At 44.1% G+C, this 15,593-nt stretch overlaps 1 protein-coding gene across 1 annotated transcript in view; it reads right to left on the bottom strand.

Annotated features, from left to right (window-relative positions):
• LOC126176329 (prolactin-releasing peptide receptor-like) overlaps positions 1-15,392 on the bottom strand; it is a 100,258-nt gene extending 84,866 nt beyond the window's left edge. The window contains exon 1 of the mRNA XM_049923480.1: positions 15,060-15,392. Coding sequence (XP_049779437.1) covers positions 15,060-15,392 — 333 coding nt within the window. The remainder of the gene's footprint in view (positions 1-15,059) is intronic.
• Between the last annotated feature and the right edge of the window lie 201 nt (positions 15,393-15,593).

Here is a 15,593-nt window from a genome sequence, read left to right as displayed (position 1 = left end):
AATGAACAGTACTCAAGAATCAGTCGAACAAGCGACTTGTAAGCTACTTCTTTCGTGAATGAGTTACATTCCCTTAAAATTCTACCGATGAATCTCAGTCTGGCACCTGATTTCCCTACTATTTATTTGATGTCGTCCTTCCACTTAAGGTCACTCTGGATAGTTACTCCTGAATATTTTATGGTGGATACCATTTCCAGCATTTTGTCATCATTGGTGTAGTTGCGCAGTAGTTGACTTATTTTCCTATATATGCGCAACATGTTACATTTATTTACGTTCAGGGTCAACTGCCAGAACCTGAACAATTCAACAGTACTCTGCAGGTCGTCCTGTAAATTGATACTGTCTTCTGGCGTTGCTGCTTTGTTATAGAGAACCGCATTATCCGTGAACAGCCTTAAAGAACATCCGACACTATCTACTAGGTCATTTGTATACATTGCAAACAATAATGGTCCTATCACACTTCCTTTGGCACTCCGGAAATTACCTTTACATCTGACGATTTTGTTCCTTTAACAGCGACATACTTAGTTCTTAATGCAAGGAAGTCTTAAATCCAGTCGCAAAATCTGGTCCGATACTCGATAATCTCGCATTTATTCCACTAAACGGCGGTACGGAACGGTGTCAAATACCTTTCTGAAGTCAAGCCACACGGCATCAACCTCAGCGCCGTTGTCTACAGCGCTATGGATCTCATCTAGGAGCAGAGCAAGCTGAGTTTCACATGATCTCTGTTAGCCAAACCCATGTTGATTTTTATGGAGGAGATTTTCAGTCTCCAAAAAGTCAAATTCTTGAGCGTAAAACATGTTCCATAATTCTACAACAAGCTGTCGTCATCGATATAGGAATATAATTGTGTGCCTCTGTCCTATGACTCTTCTTAAAAACGAGAATGACCTGCGCTTTCTTCCAAACGATAAGTACCCTTCGTTGCTCAAGATATCTACGATAAATTACTCCTAGAAGGGGAGCAAGTTCTTTCGCATAATCTTTGTAGAATCTTATAGGTCCTAACGTGTTTAAACTACTAAACAACTGTAGTTGCTTTTCTGTTCCTCGATCGGCTACCCGAATATTCGCCATTTCGACGTTCGTACGGTGGTTGGAAGGAGAGACCGTATTATGATCTTCCGCGGTGAAGCTATTTTGGAAGACGGAATTCAGTATTCCGACCTTTTCTCTCTGTCATTTTCCGTTTCGGTGCCTGTGTGGTCACTGAGTGAATGAACAGGGAATTTCGAACTGCTTACAGTTTTACCTGAGACCCCAAAACTTCTTATAGTTTTGACTCAGAATGGTTGACCATATTTTACTTTCAAAGTCATTGAACGCTTCTCTCATTGTTCTCCTTAAGCTTATTCTCGGTTTTTGATTACTCTTGAATCCATGTTTAAGCTCTCTTTATGTAGCAGGTTTCTAACATGGTTATTAAACCAAAGTGGGTCTTTCCGACCACTTAAAACCTTGCTCGGAACATACTTACTGAACGCTGCTTTTGAATTGTTTCCATTTGTCCTCCACATCTTCTCCTCAGCAATGAATATTTGATGTTGACTACTAAAATACTCTGCAATTTGTTTACTGTCACTCTTGCTAACACACCTGAGTGCAGACTGCATTCTTTCGCTCCCTGGTTCCTGTAACCCTGAGGGCTCCATTACTCGCCGAATGTTAGAGCTTTCAAACACTAGCATACGCACCCTCTGCACTTGTCCGGAGTGGACAGGAAAATCGGCCGCTGGCCCAACAGGAGAGGCAAACCGTGCTGGCTCAGAAGTACTTTCAGCACTGGGTAGCACCTCGTACCTGTTGCTAAGGCGTAACAAGCCAGCCGTCCAGCCTGTTCTCTCTTTTGCCTTCCGCCCAGTAGCACGCGAATCCACCACTGTCTGCCACCCACTCTGGAGTGTAGAGAGACAGGTCAGATGTTGCGTATTTGAAGACGCAGCGATAACCAGGTCACCAGGGTATTCCAGTCGCACTAACGGTGTCGCAGGTCTTGTCACTGGCGTCCCAGTATCTCCACAGCTCTTGAGTAGCAGCAAAAAGCCTGTCGACAGTGGCCAACTCAGCTACCAACTGTTTACGGACAACAGCCAATTCTCCTTGCGTCCGCCCACAGCAAACACAGTCCCTACCCATATCGTACTGTGTAAAAAAAACTAATTACGATCTCAGATAATACTAACAAAGCAGTCAGGAGTAACTGAGAAAATACAAACAGACCTCCCACAGAAGAGAAAATTACGCAACTGACGCGCTACTGAAGTTGGAACATAAGCAAAATATAAACTAGGTGAATAAACAAGCTCTAAATCAGCTCTGCAAAGTTCTCACTATAGCCCAAGATTGCAAACTCCTGAAACAGAAATATATTTCTCTACTGAAAATGGATGTATCAACAGTTAATTGTTACTAGAAACTCTTTTTACACGAAAACTACTGCAGGAAATAAGTTTGCAAATTCCAAAGAACTGATTTAAACTATTGACGGTGTACTAACAGGAAATTTAAATGGAATCCCGTGACATAGCGGTTCTGGCACCAGGAAGCTACACGAAATAGTTTCCTCACGCAAAGATGTGCATTTGACAGACTTCACTACGAACAGACTGATGGCGTGCTTATAGGTAGTCCTCTGTCACCTGTGGTGTCCAATATGTACACAGAAGACTTTGGGGACAAGGCACTAGACTGAGCTCCATTATAACTGTTAGTCTTCTACAGGTACGTTGACAATACATTCATAATTGGCCTCACAGGAAAGATGAGCTTCAAGTTTCTTGCAGCATCTTAATATTCTATCCACAACCAAATTCAGTTTTACATGGAAGTGGATCAAAATAGTAAGCTGGCATTCCTGGATGTTCTGGTAGAGAGAAAACTGGACGAAATACTGGGACATGGCGTCTGTCGGAAGGAAACCCACACGGGCCAGTACCTCCACGCCTCTAGCTGTCATCAGTCGTCACAGAAGCAAGGAATACTGAACAAGGTGGTCCACAGATATCCGACGAAGAAAGCCCAAAACCGTCAGCGACGTGGTCCAGAGAAACGGCTATAGCGACTGCCAAATTTGACGCACCTTCAAGCAAAAGACCACACCACAACCAACACCCTATGAAGACCAACTGTAAAAGATAGCCTACATTGCATACACGAGCACCGTATCTCGAAAAATCGATAGAATTTCATGACAGCAAGGTATCAAATGTGTGTACTGCCCACTGGCAACGACCAAATCCCTTTCAGAGACAGTAAACGATGACTTGAGACTTAGGAAATCTGCAGTGTATTAGATACCACTGCTAATGTGAGAATACATATATCAGACTGGAAATTGTCAAGTGTCACCAAAGAGATAAATTAGCTTTGAAGGTGCTGTACTATGGTCACCAAACGCATTAAGTTCATCAAGAAAGACGGGAGAGTGTTTGTGTTCTAAATTAATAGACAGTTACTATCAACCTTCTTAACAGACTGAGTGCATTAAGTCCAAGTGTGACAAATAGAGAATAACTGTGGTCAAAGTTCAGACACATATTAATGCGAGCTCTAAAGTATATGCACCAAGAAAAGTAAAAAAATTGGAAAAACGGTTTAATTACTGTTGCACAGTGTTTAATTTTTGACTGGAATGATACTGATCTTTCATTATATTGCTTTTAGGCGAGTTTGTATGCTACTTCTATCTTTCCTTACTTCTGGTGCTATTTAACGCATTTGATTGTATCAATTCTCCCAAATACTTAAGCTTATCGACTTCTTTGATTTTTCCGTGTTGCGTTTGTTATATTTTCCTCTGTTCACAGGAACTATAGTGCATATAGAATACTGTGGCCAGTAGATGTTGCAGATGGCAGGGCACATGTGGGGAGAGTGATAGTGGTGGTGGTTACGGGCAGCCGATGTAGGGGAAATGCCGAGGACTGGAGGGGAAGTGACATTCTAAACTGAAGCCTAAGCTCACATTTTCTGTAAATATTAAATGGAGCCCTCCATGTCCACACTTGCATGGTGGCCATTCCCAAAGATCAACTGGCACCTCTGCTTTGGTTAGTATCTAAAAAGAATTTCGCTGGAAATGCAGCGATTTGTTTTTGCCTGGCTTATTAACCATTTATAACTGTCAGAGAAGCGTCATGAGTGGCGAATTTTGAGTAAAACCTACACATTTCTCTGGTTGCCATGTTAAAATTTGCTTCTTTTCCAAAAACTCAGCCTAGTTTACACAGTCGTACCTCACTAGCATGTTGTGCAGATCCAATTGTGAGAGAATTCTGAACGGTGGTTTATTAGGTTTATTAAGTGAGGAACTGAGGAAAAGTAAGGTCATTACCTTATGAAAAGTCACATCCTTGGTTAAAAAAAACGTGTAATGCCTTCACTTATGTTGTTCCAAAACCCATACCATTTCTTGTCTCACAAGCTATCGATGGCACTTAAAAATTACAATGTTTCATCGAAAAAGTCTGTAGTTATTGGAATAAGACGGTAGATAATAGAGTTTTACATAACAACGATATGGTAAAATCCTCTTCTTTGTGTGTTATCATTTACCATAATCTCACTTTGATGTCTGAAACTTCTTATGCAATATGAGGAATGTCATGGGTATTTCACTCTGGCTTTATCGCTGGCGCGATCGCAAATGAGTCTGCTATGTCAGACCAATTTTCTCGAGAATGGTGAGATTCAATATGTTAGCTAAATTTCATATGCTGCAACATATTGTGTAATATGCACCAAGCGCGATCTCATAGGGAACTCTAGTTTTCATTGAAAACTTTTTCGAATTTCGCACAGTGCCATACTTCCATGTAAATATCACAATAACTTTGGCCATTAACGAAATGATGAGCATTTCATCATGAACGTGACATATAAAGCTATAAGCAAAGCAAAAATGAATTTTTTTACCAAATAGTTTCTTTAAAATCGTTTGAGAAGGTCTGCAAGGTGTGCGCCTCGATAATACATAATACAAAGTGCAAGACTAATAATATTTAGCGCACATTTAGATTTTATATTGCGTGGACTATCATGCTGACAAAATAATGAGAACTTTTTTGCCATGGACTCCACCATGTAGTATAATTTCCACAGCAGTTTCAACTTAGCTTCATTATTGAAGCTGCTCCTGCAAGCTTTTAACCAGTACAGTGTACGTTACTGACACATGTACAAACCACGAATCCTCCTTCACGAGATTTTTTTGTATCTGATACATACCATTGGTCTGTGTGAAGAATGCCGACGAGAGCCATTTAAACTCAGATCTTGTTTACTAAATTTAATAGTGTTGGAAACTTATGTATTTTCGACACCTTAATCACTTGTAAATGCCATATAAGTCGAAACTGCAGAAAACTAGCGACCCTCCCCCCTCCTTCCCCTTGCATCACATGGGTAGTACTAAGTACCTGAAGCCAGAGAACTTTCTCACAAGGCAAGGCACTGTGAAGAATTGTTATTAAAGTTGAGAAAACAATATTAGGTAACTGAACATCATGACTGCCATACACTGCCAAAAAGAATGCAACACCCTCATGGAGAAGGCCAGTTTACTGAGATGTAATTTCAGAGATGGTTCATCATTGTAGGAGTGTATGATAACAAATTCGGACCAAATGAGACACTCACCGAGCGGTCTGAGGCGCTGCAGTCATGGACTATGCGGCTGGTCCCGGCAGAGGATCGAGTCCTCCCTCGGGCATGGGTGTGTGTGTGTTTGTCCTTAGGATAATTTAGGTTAAGTAGTGTGTAAGCTTAGGGACTGATGACCTTAGCATTTAAGTCCCATAAGATTTCACACACTTTTTTTTTTTTTTTTTTTTTTTGAGACACGCATATATGTCCAAAGAGTCGCATCAATACACTGTGTGCCCCTTCTGGTGGCAATGCATACACGTATTTTCGCATCCAAACGATCATAAAGATTCCATATGGCACCTTTTAATAGACTGTCCTAAGAATAATGTGCCTTTTGTTACAATAGGGGAATGGCTATTCCTGACACAGAAGTACATGCAAGTTTCTACTTCATAATATCCCATATATAGTCAATTGGCAAAAGATCACGTGATGTTGCTGACCAGGGCTATTGTACACCATGAAGAAATGGCTCAAATGGCTCTGAGCACTATGGGACTCAACTGCTGAGGTCATTAGTCCCCTAGAACTTAGAACTAGTTAAAACTAACTAACCTAAGGACATCACAAACATCCATGCCCGAGGCAGGATTCGAACCTGCGACCGTAGCGGTCTTGCGGTTCCAGACTGCAGCGCCTTTAACCGCACGGCCACTTCGGCCGGCCACCATGAAGAACACATAGCTCAGGGATAACATCCTGTGCAGTGTAGTGGGCACTGGTTTTGGTACTTTATCTTGCTGCAGTAATACCAAACGGAACTATGGGTTGTAGCTGATGAATCTCCACTCCAGGAAGCCTGGAAAAGAACCTGCGTGTCGTGGCCGAATGCGCTATGGAATAGGTAGCTTACCAGGTTTACGCCATACACATGTATGCTCATCATTTGCCTACTCTCATCGCTGCCGGAAACAGAGCACCATTCCACGATGGTCCAGTCAGCTATTTCATGAAACGAGAGTAGCCATAATTGGCAGTGTCGTGGTGTCAGTGGTAGCCCAGCCAGAGGCACACATGATCTTTGTTCTGCTGCAAGCAGACCATGCACAGTGGTTCCTGATAACACAGCAGATGCAACATTGTCCTGCTGGAAAAGCACTTTTCTTAGGGGATGCTCGCTCCCTTTCTGCCTTCCTTATTCAAATCTTTATGGTTTGCCAGTTCTACCTGTGGTGTCATGAACAACAAGGGGTTTGTGGTTGGCTCCATGCACAGTCAAGCTGTGAGTGAGCACCTCTTCCTCGCTGGTATATTCTATCCAGTCGAAGTGGCTGGATGCTCACCCAGATGGATTAGCTCACAGACAAGCAACAGAAAAGTAATCTGCTTCAAGAATAGCCTGTAATTCCTAGAATTTCTTGCCATTTCCGACACTTAGTTTTGATATATTATTCGTCAGGCGAGGACAGAGAAATTTGGACACTGATATAGGCTATGCTAAAATATAGTAGCTTTTACTACACTGTTCCTTGGGAGGAAGGTTTGTGGCTCATCATGTCGCAAGCCTCCCCTGCCCTCTTGCATACACACCTGACATGAAACATTATCGAGTATACGATCATATGGGGCATCAAGGGAAATTTGTGACTGGCAGTAGCATCAAGTGTGCCTCAGGGAAGTGTGCTGGAACCCCTGCTGTTCGTGTTGTATGTGAATGACCTGGTAGAAAATACTAACAGAAAATGCAAGTTTTTGTAGATGGTTTAGTTCTCTATGATTAAGTACTGTTGAAAAAAGCTGCCGAAACATTTATTCAGATCTTTATAAGATTTAAAAGTCGTGAAAAGATTAGAAACTTGCTTTGAGTCTTCAAAAATGTAAACTGTGTACTTCACAAAACGAAAAAACTGAACCATCTTATTGCTACACCATTAACTAATGGCAAAAGCAATCAGTCAACTCATAAAAATACATCAGAATGACAACTTGTCAGGATATGAAATGTAGTAATTACATCAATCCAGATAGAGGTCAGAGACGGCAGACTTTCATTCTATGGTGTATACATGCAGACTGATGCGCCAAATGAAAATTTGTACCGAGGCTGCGATCCAAACATGGGTCTTCTCCTCACTAGGTAGACGTGCCAGGCTCTACACTACCCTGACACAGTGGCTTTGCACAACTGCAAGTAATATCCTAGCATGCCTTCCTCCTCAGTACAAATTCCCATGAATGCATCAGCCCACTTGGCATTCCCCCTAAACCCGAACAGCATTGCAGAGCCTTTCCAGCTGCTTTGATTAAAGCACCTGTGCCTGGGTTTCGGGCAGAATTCCCTGTTTCGTTCTATGCTGAGGTGCTATTCCAATACAGCTGGAGAGCCTCTGCAGTGCCGTTCAGTTTAGGGGAAATACCAAATGGGCTGACGTGTGAATGGGAATTTCGATTGAGAAAGGACTCATGCCAGGGCAGTGTAAGGAGTTGTGCAAAGCCACTGTGACAGGGTGGTGTAGTGTCTAGCACGTCTACCTAGAGAGCACGAAACCCAGCTTTGAATCCCAGCCTTGGTACAAATTTTCATTTGTCGCTTCAGCTCCAGTGTTTGGGACCTGTGCAAAGTAGGACTAACAGAGGATATTGAGTGAATACAGAGAAGGGCAGCACAAATGTTCACGGTTTATTTGCGACACGGAAGAGTGCCACAGCGATATAAAAGCTGAGCTAAAAAAATGGTTCAAATGGCTCTGAGCATTATGGGACTTAACATCTGAGGTCATCAGTCCCCTAGAACTTAGAAGTACTTAAACCTAACTAACCTAAGGACCTCACACACATCCATGCCCGAGACAGGATTCGAACCTGCGACCGTAACGGTCGTGCCGTTCCAGACTGAAGCGCCTAGAACCGCTCGGCCACAAAAGCTGAACTGGGAGATGCTTGTATATAAGCACTAACTATCACGTGAAAGCCTACTTACAAAGTTTCAGAAACCAGCACTCTTCGATTACTTTTGTGACTGACAGACGTGTGTGGTGGGAAGCAGATTTGCTGGCTCATACAGCCATATGCTCATGCAGCAAGGCTCTAAGCAGGGTCTGCCTTGGCGTGCCAAACCACACACAAGAACGATGTGCAGGCCACGTGCAGATACATGCTTAGCCTGTCCATGCTATGCTCTGTCCTTCTCGGAAGTACCAGGCACAGTGTGAGATATCATTTAGTACTGCAGTGCAGCATGTTTTGGTCAGCATGACTTTCTCAGTTTGGCAGAATTGCTGTGTTAGCGATGTTTATCCTTCGCTATTTGTTCGTGGTATAAACAAAGTTCACAAGCGTTCAAAATTAATGGAAATGACAGGTTCAAATGGCTCTGAGCACTATGGGACTTAACTGCTACGGTCATCAGTCCCCTAGAACTTAGAACTACTTAAACCTAACTAACCTAAGGACAGCACACAACACCCAGCCATCACGAGGCAGAGAAAATCCCTGACCCCGCCGGGAATCGAACCCGGGAACCCGGGCGTGGGAAGCGAGAACGCTACCGCACGACCACGCCACGGAAATGACAGGAAGAAGGGTGAGAATTCTCAATAAATATTATGCAGCCGTATAATAGACAGGTACCTCAGATTTGCTATGGAACTATATTGCAACACCCTGTGGAAAGAATTTGAAGATTTAATTGACGATGAAAGAGCAAAAGATTCCACTGATAAACAGACAAGTTTCATTGTTCTGTACATCAGGAAGCACTCTGCACTAAATTTGCAGGCATGGAGAACGTTTTGGAATTTGTGGTATGAATAGCAAATTTTCTGAAGTTGTACAGGTTATTATACTGTAAGTTGCAACACTTTTCGATGGAACCGTTTGAAGACTATGGAGACTTTATATAATACATCAAAGTACATTGGTTAAGTCAAAGGAAACACCTGAAACAATATTTAGATTTAAAACTCGCTATTGTTGAATCTTTGAAGGAGAAAGGAGAGCAAGGACCAAAACTGGAATAGATTGCACACTGCCTACACTGTAGGGTGAAAAACAAATGTTTCTGAGTTGATGGGAATGCATTAAAAAAGAAAATCGCATTATGTGACCAAATACTGGCAAAAACGCCGTCCTATTCCTTAAACTCACTGGCATCAAAGGAAACATGGGTTTTGAAGAAGTCATTGTGGCCTTGAATGTATTACAAGGGTAGCTTTCTAAATGTTTTTAGCGCACTGCCAATCTTACATCTGTCTTCGAGATCTCAGTTTCAGTTGACAGCGCCACTTTGCATGTGCGGATATAACTGGTTGATCTGCAGAGTAATTCCTCTTTAAAACGCAAGTTCTTTTACTTTAAAAAGTCCTTGAGGTCGTCATTATTTTCCTCAAGAAGAGTTTCCATGCCTCCATACTGAGGTTGCAAATGTGATAAAATATTTCGATCAACATATGAGCGGTGTTCGAACAGTTGTGTAACACATTTTTTCTCGGCCAGTTTCCGTTGAAAATAATGTGGAATTTGTTGTGCAATGTGCTGGAACATTCGTACTTCTACCCCTCTAGTTTCATGAAGTCTTGAGAGGTGGCAGCAGTATACACACCGTAGCCTTAAAAAAAGGCGTTTGTAATGGTAGTGCATTCCAAGCAGAGAGCTGTGATTGAGTTTCTTTCGGCGGAAAACCAGATATTCATAGGCGCTTCCAGAATGTTTACAGACACTTCACAGTGAACAAAAGCACATTGAGCCTTTGAGCAAGGCGTCTGTCATCTTTGCAACAAGGTCACGCAAACCTATCTGATATCCCATGTCTTGGTTTGCTGCACACAGCTGTGTTACCCTCAGGAAACTGAAGAAACAGCTACAGCATGTTCGGCGCCACCCTAGAGGAGCTCACAAAACTTCATCTAATTGTTCTTTCTCATTCACAATACATCCCAGATCTAGCACCTTCTGCTTCCGTCTGTTTCGCCCAATAAAGAATGCACTCCATGGGAAGCAGTACATGGATGTTGGGAAGGTTATTGATGCAGCAAGACGTTGGTTATGACGTTGGCTATTAGAGTGGTACCATGTGGGCATACAACCCATCGCGATAAGGTGACATAAAGCTGTCACATTGTACAGAGATACAATATTCTACCAAGAGTCAATCAATCACCGGGGATTATGTTGAAAAACTTAGTTTTGTAGCCAGAAGATTAGGGAATAGTATGAGGTACTGGAATCCCAAAGAAATACAGCCTGGATTCAGGAAGCAGATGTGTTGCATTACTTCTTGACTGCCCCTCATATGTTCTGTGAAGAGGTTTTTTTTTCGATTATAAAACTAAGTCACTATCATGTGGCAACCTGGGTGTAAAAATCTGTGAAATTGTCTGTGTCTGTCTGTATGCTGTTAATTTGTACCAGATAAAAATTATGTTACGCCTTCAGCGTGCTAAAAATAACTAAATAACGCTGAAAATTTGTTTCTCTTTTGTAATCTGTTGTTGAGCAGTATGAAATATAAAAAGTTACAATGAAATTAATACCACTGGCTGCATACAGGCGTTGATATAAGTCAATGGGGACAGTTGAAAATGTGTGCCCCAACCGGGACTCGAATCGGGGATCTCCTGCTTACATGGCAGACGCTCTATCCATCTGAGCCACCGATGACACAGAGAACAGTGTGACTGCAGGGACTTATCTCTGGCACGCCTCCCGTGAGACCCACATTCGCAACGTATTGTCCTGCACTATATTCATAGTGCCCCTGCCCATCGTACTCATTACTTGCGGCTTTACTGCCGATTCCTGTAAGAGTTCGGGCACTGTTTGTGCATCTGCACAGAAGAAGATGGTCAAATGGCCGGTGAGCCTTAACTATATATATATATATATATATATATATATATATATGAAGATGGTATCTGTTCTTTCGGACAGATACCGTCATCATAAGCCGCGAGTAATGAGTATGATGGGCAGGGGCACTACGAATATAGTGCAGGACAATAAGCTGCCAATGTGGGTCTCACGGGAGGTGTGCCAGAGATAGAAAGTCCGAAAGAACAGATACCATCTTCATATAAATACAAAAAATCTCATACAGTGAGACTGCATTTCCACTTAATGCAGCACTTTCGCAGTTTCCTCCTCATCCGCGTCTGCACACTCACACAGTGTAGCATGGAAGTAGAGGCAGTGTGCAGTCAGGTAGAGAACTGTGCCACTCATTTGAGGGCATGGCTCAGATGCCAAATTCTCTGCCATCCCTATACGCTGATTGTGCCTGTAGAACAGGCATCAAGGGAAGCGCATGGACTCCAAGGAAGAACTGGGAATAGCTAACACCCAGCCCCTACCACTGGACATGCTGAAACGCCAATAGTAAACCTATTTTAATCAAAGTATAAGCGAGGAATCAAGGTACCACAACCATAGGTGGAAGCACAAGCGGCCAAAGACACTTACTAACTAGGGCATAGCCACCTATGGTGAACTAACATACACAAACAAGCGACAAACGTCGGCAAGCCCCTGCATATCAGCAACACTGAATGGTAAATACCAGCTGCTATTAGAGCCGACCAACAGGCCACAGCAGGGACACCGACGAGCTCGCCCACTGACGCACAAACAATTCGCAAACATCCCCCTACATTGTGCATCCGATATATGACCTATCGGACACAAAAACGATGACAAACCTGTTGAAGGTTGCTGACGCTGAACGAGAGCTCTACACCGGCACCCAGCGGCAGCCCCCGAGCAACACCACCGCACAACGTCAAAGGTATCGACACGCATTATACCCACTACTAACAAAGCCTATCCTTGCACGACCTATTGCAGGCAGCAAGACATCTGCTACTGGTCTTACCACCCGACCTAACTAAGGCAGAGGTGTTTTTCCCTTGGCTCTTGCCTTGGCACTTTTTTTCCTCTGCCCTTCAAACCGCTACCCTTCGTTCGACTTCGACCCAATTTATCTCCAGATGAGCGCGTATTAATGGTTAACCTTCACTAGACGTACGCTAACATCGCAGTACCCACATCCTGCGGCACCTCACTTTAGTGAATACTAACCCTTATGCAGAGATGGCAGTAGACCTATTGAGTTGGCCATCATGCCGGTGTGGGCGTGGAGGGGCTCCACCTCTATTTTTTTAAAAAAAGGAATAAAGGATAAAAAATAGTTGAAATGGCTCTAAGCACTATGGGACTTAACATCTGAGGTCATCAGTCACCTAGACTTAGAACTACGTAAACCTAACTAACCTAAAGGCATCACACACATCCATGCCTGAGGCAGGATTCGAGCCTGTGACCGTAGCAGCAGTGCGGTTTCGGACTGAAGCGCCTAGAACCGATCGACTACAGCGGCCAGCAATCAAAGAGATACTACAACCTCCTACACATCACACCTGTAGGGACCACAAAGCAAGATTAGTGTAATTGGAGCCGGCATGTAGGCATTTATAAATTCTTCTTGTGCTCCATACGTGAATGGAATGAGAAGAGACCTAATAACTGGTTCAGTGGGAAGGAGCCTCTGCCTTGCACTTTGCCGGCTGCTGTGACCGAGCGGTTCTAGGCGCTTCAGTCCACAACCGCGCTGCTACTACAGTCGCAGGTTCGAGTCATGCCTCGGGCATGGATGTGTGTGATGTCCTTAGGTTAGTTAGGTTTAAGTAGGAGGACTGATGACCTCAGATATTAATTCCCATAGTGCTTAGAGCCATTTCAACCACTGGAACCTTGCACTTCACATGGGTTCGTAGAGCACAGATATACAGGGTGTTACAAAAAGGTACGGCCAAACTTTCAGGAAACATTCCTCACACACAAATAAAGAAAAGATGTTATGTGGACATGTGTCCGGAAACGCTTAATTTCGATGTTAGAGCTCATTTTAGTTTCGTCAGTATGTACTGTACTTCCTCGATTCACCGCCAGTTGGCCCAACTGAAGGAAGGTAATGTTGACTTCGGGGCTTGTGTTGACATGCGACTCATTGCTCTACAGTACTAGCATCAAGCACATCAGTATGTAGCATCAACAGGTTAGTGTTCATCACGAACGTGGTTTTGCAGTCAGTGCAATGTTTACAAATGCGGAGTTGGCAGATGCCCATTTGATGTATGGATTAGCACGGGGCAATAGCCGTGGCGCGGTACGTTTGTATCGAGACAGATTTCCAGAACGAAGGTGTCCCGACAGGAAGACGTTCGAAGCAAGTGATCGGCGTATTAGGGAGCACGGAACATTCCAGCCTATGACTCGCGACTGGGGAAGACCTAGAACGACGAGGACACCTGCAATGGACGAGGCAATTCTTCGTGCAGTTGACGATAACCCTAATGTCAGCGTCAGAGAAGTTGCTGCTGTGCAAGGTAACGTTGACCACATCACTGTATGGAGAGTGCTACGGGAGAACCAGTTGTTTCCGTACCATGTACAGCGTGTGCAGGCACTATCAGCAGCTGATTGGCCTCCACGGGTACACTTCTGCGAATGGTTCATCCAACAATGTGTCAATCCTCATTTCAGTGCAAATGTTCTCTTTACGGATGAGGGTTCATTCCAACGTGATCACATTGTAAATTTTCACAATCAACATGTGTGGGCTGACGAGAATCCGCACGCAATTGTGCAATCACGTCATCAACACAGATTTTCTGTGAACGTTTGGGCAGACATTGTTTGTAATGTCTTGATTGGGCCCCATGTTCTTCCACCTACGCTCAATGGAGCACGTTATCATGATTTCATACTGGATACTCTAGCTGTGCTGCTAGAACATGTGCCTTTACAAGTACGACACAACATGTGGTTCATGCACGATGGAGCTCCTGCACATTTCAGTCGAAGTGTTCGTACGCTTCTCAACAACAGATTCGGTGACTGATGGATTGGTAGAGGCGGACCAATTCCATGGGCTCCAGGCTCTCCTGACCTCAACCCTCTTGACTTTCATTTATGGGGGCATTTGAAAGCACCTGTCTACGCAACCCCGGTGCCAAATGTAGAGATTCTTTGTGCTCGTATTGTGGACGGCTGTGATACAATACGCCATTCTCCAGGGCTGCATCAGCGCACCAGGGATTCCATGCGACGGAGGGTGGATGCATGTATCCTCGCTAACAGAGGACATTTTGAACATTTCCAGTAACAAAGTGTTTGAAGTCACGCTGGTACGTTCTGTTGCTGTGTGTTTCCATTCCATGATTAATGTGATTTGAAGATAAGTAATAAAATGAGTTCTAACATGGAAAGTAAGCGTTTCCGGACACATGTCCACATAACATATTTTCTTTCTTTGTGTCTGAGGAATGTTTCCTGAAAGATTGGCCGTACCTTTTTGTAACACCCTGTACATGTAGGAGTGTAGGCTTTGAGTATATGCATTTCATATGTACACATGAGTGAGTGACGTTCAGGATTGCCCCCAGTTCGAAAGAGGTACTGACCTGTGCCAGCACGACTACGCGGCAGAGGAAGGCGCCAAAGACCCAGCGGCCCATGAAGGTGTAGAGCGGCGTGAAGGGCACGCACAGCAGGCACAGCATGAGGTCGCTGAGCGCGAGGTTGCCGATGAACAGGTTGGTGAGGGTGTGGGCGGGCCGCGCGCGCGCCACCACCACCAGCACCAGCAGGTTGCCCGTCACCCCCACGACGAAGATGGCGCCGTAGAGCAGGCCGAGCAGCGCCTGCACCCAGGTCAGCTGCACCGGGTCCTCCTCGTTCACCCACAGTGTGCCGTTGTACTCCAGCACGTCCGCCAGCTCGAAGGGCGCCTCCATGGCCTCTCACACTCACGCCTCACCCACTCCCGTCACGAACGCACGATGCACGCTCCCAGCTCAACTACTGACAGTATAAGAGCCATCCTCGGATCACTGTGTGTCCCACATTTTCACCTCCCAAACATCTGTTTACACGCGAACACTTTTAGGACTCACATGGAAGCATCAGCGGATGAATTAAATTCGGGTGAAGTGACT

This window comes from Schistocerca cancellata, chromosome 3 (assembly GCF_023864275.1).
Source record: "Schistocerca cancellata isolate TAMUIC-IGC-003103 chromosome 3, iqSchCanc2.1, whole genome shotgun sequence".
NCBI lineage: Eukaryota > Metazoa > Arthropoda > Insecta > Orthoptera > Acrididae > Schistocerca > Schistocerca cancellata.
The sequence above is the reverse complement of the archived record's forward strand: the minus strand, read 5'-3'. Positions and strand labels throughout refer to the sequence as shown.